The sequence below is a fragment of the Pteropus vampyrus genome, unplaced genomic scaffold (genome assembly GCF_000151845.1).
Source record: "Pteropus vampyrus isolate Shadow unplaced genomic scaffold, Pvam_2.0 Scaffold390, whole genome shotgun sequence".
Taxonomy (NCBI): Eukaryota; Metazoa; Chordata; class Mammalia; order Chiroptera; family Pteropodidae; genus Pteropus; species Pteropus vampyrus.
The window spans coordinates 1,958,371-1,969,921 of NW_011889171.1; the positions used below are offsets into that span (position 1 = coordinate 1,958,371).

At 37.5% G+C, this 11,551-nt stretch overlaps 1 protein-coding gene across 1 annotated transcript in view; it reads right to left on the reverse strand.

The window, feature by feature from the left end:
- Window positions 1-3,288: 3,288 nt before the first annotated feature.
- Window positions 3,289-11,551, reverse strand: part of KIAA1210 (KIAA1210 ortholog) — a 66,443-nt gene continuing 58,180 nt past the window's right edge. Inside the window, 3 exon segments of the mRNA XM_023523327.1 lie at window positions 3,289-3,573; window positions 4,340-4,342; window positions 10,475-10,568. Of these exon segments, the coding sequence (XP_023379095.1) occupies window positions 3,413-3,573; window positions 4,340-4,342; window positions 10,475-10,568 (258 nt within the window). The 3' untranslated portion in view covers window positions 3,289-3,412.

Below are 11,551 nucleotides of genomic sequence, written 5' to 3' on the forward strand. Positions count from 1 at the left end.
CCATATAAATGAAATCATACAAGAACTTTTGTGTCTGGCTTCTTCCACATAACATAGTTTTTGAGGTTCATCCACATTGTAGCATGTATCAGTATTTCATTCCTTTTTATGGCTGAATAATATTCTATTGTATGTATATACCACATTTTGTTTATCCATTCTTCCATTAATGGGCATTGTTTCCACCTTTTGGCTATTGTGAATGGTGCTGCTATGAACGTTCATGTCCAAGTATTTGTGCATTATTTATATAGATATGTATCGACCTCCCCCACCCCTGACCACCTGGACTGTGAACTTCTGAATGGTTGGGATCATAAAAGGTTTTATCTTTATTTCCCAAAGTCCTAGGCACTGAGTTTTTCACTTAGTAAGTGTTCCACTAATGCTTAAAATGAAGCAAACTTAACACTTCCACAATCTTTTTTTTTTTTTGTCACCAGTGTTGACATTCTAAAATGTATTATGTATTTCTTATGGCTAGATCCATGTGGTGAGACAAGAGGTACAGACCCTTTGTCATCATTGCTTAAAATGAAAAGTCAAATCACACTATACTGAAAACTGTGTAGTTTTCAGTATAGTGTGATTTGAGCATCTTCAAAATGGTTCTGATTTGTTAGGTTTACGTTGTATAAGTTGATACTATAATATTGCTTTTAGGCCCAGGCAAGAAAGATCTTGGTCCTGAGCTCCATGCTTTAGAGCCTCCATTTTAGTCCTCTTCCAACCATGTCCCTCCCTACAGGGCTAGGAGCCCAGCCCACAGAAAAAGAGGTATGCCTCTGCTAGCCCATGCTCTAGGTACCTGACACCCCTGAACAATCCCAAGCCTGCTGCCAGGTCCTACTTGCTCCTCTTGGAGCTGCCCTTGGAAAGGCAGACTGCACTGTTGCAGTATATGCTCCCAGGCATAGGGGGGATAGTAGTGTATGCTTAGAGCAGGGGATGGGGTCTAGTCTACAGGTAGGGGAATGGGGAGGGGAAAGGGGCAGCTCTTCCCAAACCAGTAAAGCAGGACTTAGAGGATTGTGAGAATTCTAAATCCCAACCTGGGCTTTCAGGTGGTCCATGGAGGGAGATAGAACTTATTTTATTTAATGGTTTATTAGTCAATTTAAATATTTCAAATATTTTTATCCATATGTTATGTAGATCCCTAACTGAACTCTTTTTCTGAAGACTACAAATATTACAACTGTTACCGGAGGGCCAGGTTAAATATCTGATCTATCACCCCTCCCTCTTACTCACTCCATGTTATACTTTGTTACCTGAGCACAGTGGGGCCCTTTCCTTTTGATAATGGCTTGTTCCAATAGCCCATATTGCTGTAGGACTTGGATCTACTCCCTGGGCCAGGCTGGAGTACAACCACCAGCTTGCCCCCTTTACTCACCCCCATCAGCATTTTCTCTCCCACCAGTCTCTTTGCTCCCCATGTGTCTACACAGATGAAAACTTCCTCTTCAGTACCACTCTCCCCCATAAAAATACCTACCTGAAGCCATCAGCTTGGTCAGGCATATCTGTGTAGACGTCCTTTATACCTCACATATCCTCTTAATATAATTTTGCTTCTCTGACAACCCTCAGGTCTGAACCGTCAATATTTTATTTTATTTCTCTCCCATGTGACAGACAGAGACAGACTACAGAACAGGCTTTATTGAATTTATTTGCTTTGCAATATAGCAAAAATCAAGAATGCTAAAAGAAGGCAAGTGACAATGTGCTTCTAGGCATTAAAAAGAAAAAAAAAACTTATCCTCTACTCAAAAACAGAGTTTTATTGTTAACTATGGAAAAGAAATTGTTAATAGAGAGTTCATAGAGTGGAAATAACCTAATAGTGGTCCACCCTGAGAAAAGGGGAAGGGAAGTATAACAACTAATCTACAGGATTACCTGCATAAAGGGCATCTACCTTAATGAAATATTCACTACAGGAATACAAAGGAAATCAAACCCAATCAATGAAAAACCTAGAATTATCAAAAAGGCAAAGATACAGTATCAGGAAAAATAGATATTTTATAGAGAAAATGCAAAACCCAGCATATGGTTGTGCAATATCACTTTATACCATCAGCAAAACCAAGCACCTCACTGCCTCTCTGGGTTTTTCTAAAATTTTTTTTGCATGAGGCAACAGCCTACTCAGAACTTAAAGGCACAGTTATATCTAGGCCTGCATTTCTATTTAAGCAAAGTAGCTCTGAGGTGACAGGGCAGATACAGTGAAAGATATAATGAAAAAACACTTCTGGGTGTCCTAAGAAAATGAGCTAGGAATGGAGGGGAAGGGTTTAAGGTGAGTAGTTTGCTGGAGAGGTGGGAGGCTATCAAACTTAGTGACTTTTGAGGTATATGCCTCTAGGAATGAGGGCAGGGAGAGGCTGATTTAATCGCTTAAGGCTTCCAGTTAGCAGAAAATTAATTTTTCTAAGGCAGTCTTGCTTTGGGCTAAAATCTTGTGAAACAGAGCTTGCTGAGGGAAAGGGACATGAAACTTTTTGGGGAGGTCTCCACCTTAAGGCAGGAGCCAGTAGCCCCAGACTTCCTTTATAAAAGTCTTCTTGACTGCAAGTATCTTTTGGCGTCTGTAGAATTTTGAATTTCAACAGGGTCTTAAATGCTTATGAAACAGGATATGTATGATATTCAGTACATTTCTGAGTAACTGGAGGGGATAACAGTGGTGCTGGGTGATGAACTAACCATCCAGAATAGTAGGATAATCCCCAAGAAATGTTCCGCCTCGTAAGTAGGTGCTCACTGCTTTCAGAATTGTAACAGGTTGACATGGGGCATGTGCAAAGAGCTCTGTATAAATTGCAGGCTTTGGGAGTTCCCCAGTATATAAAGAAGGGGTTTCAAAAGGCACTGGACTGACTCGGGGACTAGCTATGCAAAATTTTTCTTGGGGACACAGAATTTTCACTTCTTCTACAGGCCTTTACAAGGCATGGAGGAGCAAACAAAGAATTAAAGCCTTTAACTAGGCTCATAAAACCTAAAAGCCGATCCTTGGGCCAAATCATTTAGATGTCTCCACTAGAATTTATTTGATCAAGGGAGATGACCTTATCTTAGTTGCTCCAAAAAATGTTTTGATCTCTCCCTTTTAAAATGCATTATCCAGAGTTAAAGATTTCTCACTTTGACAACAGTGCAAACATTTTACAGTTTTTGTAGAGGAAATGCTGGCCTTTCAGATGCTGCCAGTGACTGTACTGAATGTTAGGCATCATGGCATTTGTTTCATTCAAATAGTTATTAGCTTTAATTCCCATCTTAAGGCTCCTTTGCTTAATAAAAATGGTTACAGTAAATAAATCAGTACATAGCATTAATACAGCTCTTGGTAATAATCATTTGAAATGCTGATGCTCCATCCAGGAGCAATTTATTACATGATATCTGCTATATGGCTCCATGCTTTGGCTTTCTTCTTGGCCAAGGAGAACCAGACTGGCTCAAATGGCTCTTGGAGTACGGTTGGGAGAGTTGAAGATTTTCTGATTTCCTTTCTTGTAGAAGGCACTTGAAATATCTTCCGATCTTCAAACCCTACCAAAATCACAGCAAATAACACAAGCCATAAGAAACCCAGAGGTACTGAGTTATGTTTATGGGATGCAATAAACTGTTTCCTTCTTTCATGTTTACTCTGGTTTCTAAAATTCAGTAGTCAGTTCGGGCAATGCCATAGTGTTTGTATGGCAAAGGGGTAAAATCAATGTGGTTATGGCCACAGGGACCTGGACATGGGAAGGCCTAAGAGAAAATGTCTACAGCTATAATTGCCAATCTTTGGGTTGCTATTATTAGATTATCTTACACTTTTGAATTGAGACTAAAGAGGAAAAATATTGTATGGTATCTGTTCAGGTTTTTAAATTCCAAATAAGGTAGTATTAGTTTTATTTTGCTAATCATGATGTTGTATGACATAAATGAAAAAACAGTTCAACCCAGTAAAAGTCTATGCTAAAAAAAAATTGTACCAACTACTCTAGCCAAGCATACTACCTCCCTGTGCTCCAATTCTACTCCTTCCCTCATCCTGCTTTATGGTTGATTTGACTTAGTGGCTTAGATTCAACCACTGGTTCTCAACACTGGCTACACATTAGAATTATCTAGAGCGCTTTCTTATTCCTGTGCTGATTTCTTTTATTTACTTATTTTTTAAATCAATTTTATTGGGGTAACATTAGTTAACAATTATATAATTTTCAGGTGTAAATTATCATTTGACATCTGTATATTCTATTGTGTGTTCACCTCCCAAAGTCCAGTTTCCTTCAGCTATCATATATTTGATCGCCTTTACCTACTTCACCCTCTTCCTATCCCACTATATTTGACACCCCTTAACCATCTACCTAACCCCTCCTCACCCACCTCCTACCCTCTGGTAACCACTAGTCTATTGTCCCTGTTCATGAGTCTCTGTTTAATTGTTCTTTTCATTTGTTGCTTTTAGGTTTATATCACATATAACTGAGATCATGTGATTTTCAGCTTTTTATGTCTGGTTTATTTCGCTTAGCATGATTATCTCGAGGTCCATCCATGTTGTCGCAAATGGCAGTATTTCATCTCTTCTTATGGATGAGTAATATTCCATTGTATATATGTACCACAACTTCTTTAGCCAATCAGCTATCATAGGACACTTCGGTTGCTTCCATAAACCAGCCACTGTGAATAATGCTGCTATGAACATCGATGCGCAAATATCTTTCGGATATGTGTTTTCAAGGCTATGGGGTAAATACCCAGTAGAAGGATTGCTGGATCATGTGGTAGATCAATTCTTATTTTTCTGAGGAACCTCCATACTGTTTTCCATAGTGGCTGTACCAATTTGCAGTCCCACCAGCAGTGTACGACGGTTCCTTTTCCTCTGCATCCTCTCCAACATTTATTATTACTTGTCCTGTTGATAACTGCTATTCTAACACGTGTGAGATGGGATCTCATTGTGGTTTTGATTTGCATTTCCCTAATAGCTAGAGATGTTGAGCATCTTTTCAAATATGTGTTGGTCATTTGTATGTCCTCTAGGGAGAAGTGTCTGTAGAAGTCCTCTGCCCGTTTTTTGATTGGATCATTTGGTTTTTTTTGTTGTTGTTATTGAGTTGTATGAGTTCTTTGTAAATATCGGATATTAGGCCCTTATCGGAGATGCTGCTTGTAAATATATTTTCCCATTTGCGTATTGTTTCTAGCAGTGTTCCTGTGGAGTCTTTAGGGTTTTCTAAAGAGAGAATCATGGCATCCACAAATAGTGACAGTTCGACTTCTTCATTTCCTATTTTGATGCCTTTTATATCTTTCTCTTGTCTGATTGACTCGCTAGGACCTCCAGTATTATACTGAATAACAGTGGCGATCGTGGACAGGCTTGCCTTGTTCCTGATCTTAGAGGGATGGTTTTTAGTTTTTCACCATTAAGTATAATGTTGGTTGAGAGTTTGTCATATTTGGGCTTTATTATGTTAAGGTATTTTCTTTCTATATTGATTCTGTTAAGTGTTTTGCTCATAAATGGATGCTGTTTCTTTTCGAAGGCTTTTCTGCATTTATTGATATGATCATATGATTCTTCTTTTTTAATTTGTTTATGTGGTGTATCACATTAATTGATTCGCATATGTTGAACCATCCCTGTGCCCCTGAGATGAAGCCAACCTGATCGTGGTGTATATTCTTTTTAATATGTTGTTGTATTCAGTTTGCTAGTATCTTTTTTTTTTTTTTTAGCATTTTTGCATTTGTTTTCATAAGAGGTATTGGTCTGTAGTTGTCTTTTTTATGTTATCTTTACTGGTTTTGGGATCAGGGTAACATTGGCCTCAGAAAATTAATTGGGACATATTGCCTCTTCTTGGATTTTTTGGAAGAGTTTGAGGCGAATACGTATTAAATCGTCTTTGAATGTTTGGTAGAATTCACTGGTGAAGCCATCTAGTCTGGACTTTTACTTTTTGGTAGGTTTTTGATGATTGTTTTAATTTCCATACTGCTGATCGGTTTGCTTAGATTTTTCAGTTCTTCTTGATTCAGTCTAGGAAGGTTGTATTTTTCTAAGTACTGGTCTATTTCTTCTAGGTTATTAAATTTAATGTTATATACTTTTTCATAGTATTCTTTTATGATTCTTTGTATGTCTGCAGTGTCTGTCATAATTTCCCCTCCTTCATCCCTGATTTTGTTTATTTGTGTCCTTTCTCCTTTTTCTTTAGTGAGTCTAGCCAAGAGATTGTCAATTTTATTAATATTCTCAAAGAACCAGCTCTTTGGTGCATTTATTTTTTCTATTGTTTTTTTGTTTGTTTGTTTGTTTGCTTGTTGGTTTCAATTTCATTCATTTCTGCTTTTTTTATTTCTTTCCCTCTTCTGACGTTGGGCTTCATTTGTTCTTCCTTTTCTCGTTTTTTAAGATGAAGCATTAGGTTGTTTATTTGGGCTCGTTTCTATTTTTGGAGATAGGCCTGTGATGATATGAACTTTCTTCTTATGACCGCTTTTGCCGTGTCCCAAAAGTTTTGATATGTTGTACTATCATTATCATTCGTTTCTATGTGTCTCTTGATCTCTCTTTTTATTTCTTCTCTGACCCAGTTATTCTTCAGTAGTATGTTGTTTAATCTCCATGTATGTGTGGTTCTTCCTGCTTTCTTTTTGCAGCTGATCTCTAATTTCAAAGCATTATGATCAGAGAATATAGTTGGTATGACTTCAATCCTCTTATATTTCTTGAGGCTTTTTTCCCACTATGTGGTTGATTCTTGAGAATGTTCCATGTGCACTAGAGAAGAATGTATAAGCAGCTGTTTTGGGATGGAAGGCTCTGTAAGTGTCAATTATGTCCAGTTGGTCTAATGTGTCATTTAAGGATGTTATTTCCTTATTTATTTTCTGTTTGGATGATCTGTCTATATCCGACAGTGGGGTATAGTGCTACCACAGTGCGTTGGTCTGTTTCTTCCTTTAGTTCTGCTAGTAATCGCTTTACATTTTTCAGGGCTCCCTGACTGGGAGCATAGATAGTAATAAGTGTTATGTCTTTTTGGTGCACGATTCCCTTTATCATTATGAAGTGTCCCTCAGTATCTTTCTATACCTTTTTTTATTTTGAAGCCTATTCATCTGATAGTACTGCTACACCTGCTTTTCTCTGAAGGCCATTTGTTTGAAATATCATTTTCTACCCTTTCACTTTGAGTCTATATTTGTCTTTGCAACTGAGATGTGTCTCCTGGAGGCAGCCTATGGTTGGGTTTTGTTTTTTGATCCATTCTGCAACTCTGTGACTTTTAATAGGTGAGTTCAGTCCATTTACATTTAGGGTGATTACTGAAATATGAGGTCTTCTTATAGCCATTTTATCTTTTGCTTTTTGATAGCTAGGTTTGCTTCCTTGTCCTTGTGTTTTTGTTTTCTTTATTTTGGTTGGCTTTTGTGAGTTTTCCCTCTGGTCCTTCTTGTTTTATGTTATATACTTCAGTTCTGAATCTTTGGTGTGTGGTTACCATTATGAATATGTAAAGGATAATTATATATGTATACAGTCATCCATTTTCTTCTGCACATGCCTTATCTTTGTTCTCCTTTGAGAATTTGGATCTTTGATTTCTCCTGTGTTCAGTCATTGTTATCTCAGTTTGTCCCTATGTATACTGAACGTTTATTACCATCTTGCTATAGCAATTCTCTTCTTATTATTTAAGCTTATAATGCCCTATTCTTAGTAACGGTTGCACTCCTCTGCTTCTATTTGCCTGATAGTCACTTTACTCCTTATTATGCTTTTTTTTTTTTGGTCATTTTGTTTTAGGTGAGCTGACCTCTTTTACTATTTTTGTAGTGCAAGCCTCATAGTGGAGAATTCCCTCATTTTTGTATGTCTGGAAAGATCTTTATTTCTCCTTCATATCTAAAGAAGAGCTTAGCTGAATATGTTATTTTAGGCTGGTAGTTTCTTTCACTTAATAGTTTAAATATTTGATTCCATTCCTTTCTGGTTTGTAAGGTCTGTGCTGAGAAGTCCGAAGATAATCTAATGGGTTTTCCTTTATAAGTTACCATTTTCTTCTCCCTGGCTGCCCTGAGAATTCTGTTTTTGTCATTGATTTTGGATAATTTTAATACAATGTGTCTTGGTGAAGGACCTTTTGGGTTGAGATAATTGGGTGCTCTGTTGACTTCTTGAATTCCAAGCTCCAGCTCATTCCTTTGATTTGGGAAATTCTCATCAACTATTTGTCTAAAATGCTTTCTAGTCCCTGCTCCCTTTCCTCACCTTCGGTAATGCCCATTATTCTTATGTTTCCTTTCCCGATGGTATCAGCTAGTTCTTGTAGTTTTCTTTCATTATTTTTCATACTTCGGTTTCTCTCTTCTTCCCTGACATTTGTTTCTAGATTTCTGTCTTTGATATCACTGATCCCTTCCTCTATTTGATCGACTCTATTTCCCAAGCTTGCTATTTCATTTTTCAACTCCTATAGTGTGTTTTTATTTTTTTATCTCAAGAAGATCTATTTTTTTTCTTTTTGAGTGTTTCATTCTCCTTCCTCTGCTCATTTAGTTGTTTTTCAATTCCTGAAATTATTGATATGACTCATTTAGGAACTCACTGAGTTTTTTCATAAGTACCATCCTGAATTCTCTATCATTTAAGTCACATATTTCTATGTCTGTAAGTTTATTTTCTGGAGATTTTTCTTTCTTTCTGAGATGGCTTGTTGCCTTGATTGTTCATGGTATTCACCTGGGCATTAATGGAACTGTATTGTTGTTGTTTTTTCCAGAAATAATATTTATTATATAAAGGTATCTCTTTAGCCTGCTGCAAAGAAGGCACTTTTCTTTTGGTTTCCAGTAGGTGGCGTCTAAGCCTCTTGGATCCCTGCTTCATATAAAGCCTTAATAATGCCTTTATATAATGCCTTTATTTTCTTGTAGATATTTAATCATGCTCGTTACCTTCAGTTTCAGACCCTGTCAGTGTAAGCAACAGTCTCAGCAGGGTTTGCTCAGATTTCCCTGGGGTTCCACAGTGATTGGTCCAGAGGGTATGGGAGGAGGGGTTGTGGGGTTGGGAGTTGGGGTTGCGGCTCAGCCTCGGTGTTGCAACCACGGTCGGTAAAAATCAACTACTGTTTCTCTGTTGTCCACTTCCCTGCTTTCTGCCCTGATGACTGGGCCCTGCTGCTGGCTGCATGGAACTCACAAACTCTGCCTGGCAGGGCTGTTTAGAGAACTCGCCGCATCTTCTCCCTTCTCCCTCTTCCTGCAGGGAGCTCTGAAGGCTGCAAGAGGCAATTTCTTTATTGCTCCCAGTCCATCAGCTGATACCCAGGGTTCTGACCTGTGGTAGCTCTTATGCACAGATCCCACGCTCAGGCGTGCTAGTGTGCAGTTTGGGTGTTTTTTTTATTGAGTTTTAGATATTCAGCTTATTGTTGTTTCAAGGGGAGAGATCTGGGGATGTCTCTCACTCCACCATGTTTTCTTTCAATCCCCTTAGAGCTCTTTTTAGAAAATACCAATGTCCATGACATTTCCTGAACTGACTGAATTAGGACCTCTAGCAATGGAGCCAGATTTATCTGTAATTTTTAAATGCTTACCACATGATTCTAATGCACAATGAGTTGAGAGCCACTTGATAGGATATAGTGCTGATGAAACTATTTATAGCTATGAACAGGTTAGGTGCTGCTATTTCATGGCCAGACAGTGGGTTCCTAAATACCTAGTCTAATTTCTTCATGAAGGGAACTAAGGGACAGGACAAAGATGATTCACTATAAACCTATCCTCCCTTCTCCTGCTCCTGCTGAAAAAAAAAAAAGATAGATAGATAGATAGATAGATAGATAGATAGATAGATAGATAGATAGTTAGTTCTGGCATATAATTTTGCTGATGAGACCACATTCCATCCTTTCCCAGTACAGTGTTTTTTCAGCTTTCAACATCCCCCTGCCTCTTATACCCCTGCTCAGAATGTGGAGGGGCTGAACAAGATTTTAAAATAGTTTTTTTTAAAAAGTTAATACCATTGAGCCTTTATAGTGAATTACTTTTAACAGTTTCATTGGGAATATAGAAGGTGAGAAAATACTACTTTGCTATGAACTGGAAAGTAGCTTGATTCTTTCCTCTTGGATACCACAGGAATGTTTTAGTGAGTGATCATAACTTTGTGCCACACATCTTCCTTGATGTAGTAAAAGACTGGAAGCCACTCTGAAAGTTACACACTGGACTTATAGTAGTCATAATGATTAGATTTTTCTAAAACAATCGAATATTCGTATCTAATGGTAGAGCCCTGAGAGAATTATTAAGCTGATTTGGGCAAAAGGGGAGAGACATATTGTCTGAACTTGAAATTACCAAAGTTTCACAGCTATTTCAGTGGGAAGATGTTGCGGGGGACTCTTTTTACCTGCTTTGGTAGACTTAGGTAGGTCCATCTGTGCCATCTTCTCCTGTCTATTGACATTGGAAGTGAAAATCTTTCTGTGTTGGTTTTCAGCTCCCTTTAATACAAAAATGAAAATAGGAATCTTGTAAGTCATAACATGAAAATAGCAAATTACTCATTTGGAAGATCACAACGTATAATAAGCCCTGTCCTGGGTATTATGAGTTCAACAGTAATCAAATGGAAAGAGAGATAGAGAAAGATAAAGAAAGAAATAGCACTAAGAGCACCTCGGTTCACAATTTAGGTTCACAAAACCTAAGCTGGTTCAAGTTTAATACCTTTCACATGTGGAAGAAAAGGTTGTCTAATCATACAAATAGTGTAAACAACTTAACAGAATTATTTAACTTGTGTACAACGTTTTCCCTAGCACTTAACAGCAAGCTAACTGAACGTGGTGGTTACAAACAAATCTTATCAACTAATTGAAGTTAGTTCGACAGGATTTCTAATTAGCAAAACTTGCTGACATCTGACTGGCACTCCTTGCATTAGAAAACAATGTACTATAGGTCTTTTCAAAATTGTACAATTTAAGCTTTTCAAATTAACCTCTTCACAACTGATCTAAATTAATGAGTTTATACACTCTACTGTATTTTCTCCTAACAAAAGCTTTAATAAAGCAAGGTGTACTTTGCCCCTGTATGATATTGCTCCTATAAAAATATTAATGATGAAAATGAAAAAGACCTTTAAAGCAAAATGTTAAAAAGATTCTCACGCAATCCCTAGACAAACTCAGTTAAGCCCTTAAAAGTATAGGAACTCTTGATATGTAAATTTGATGTTTTCTTGAGTCAGTTTTCTGCAGTTTTGATGAGGGGTTCTCATTCCATCATTTCCAAAGATACTGCAAGTGGGACATTAGAGACAAGACATCATCCCATCATCCTTGATTCACATGTGGTACCATTAGCCTAGTCCATCACATAATTTTTCTTTTAAAATTAAAAAATCTAAAATAAGGTGCCACACCAAACCAAATCAATATGTAGAAACCCAAATATCGATTACCTTTTTAAATCATTATGT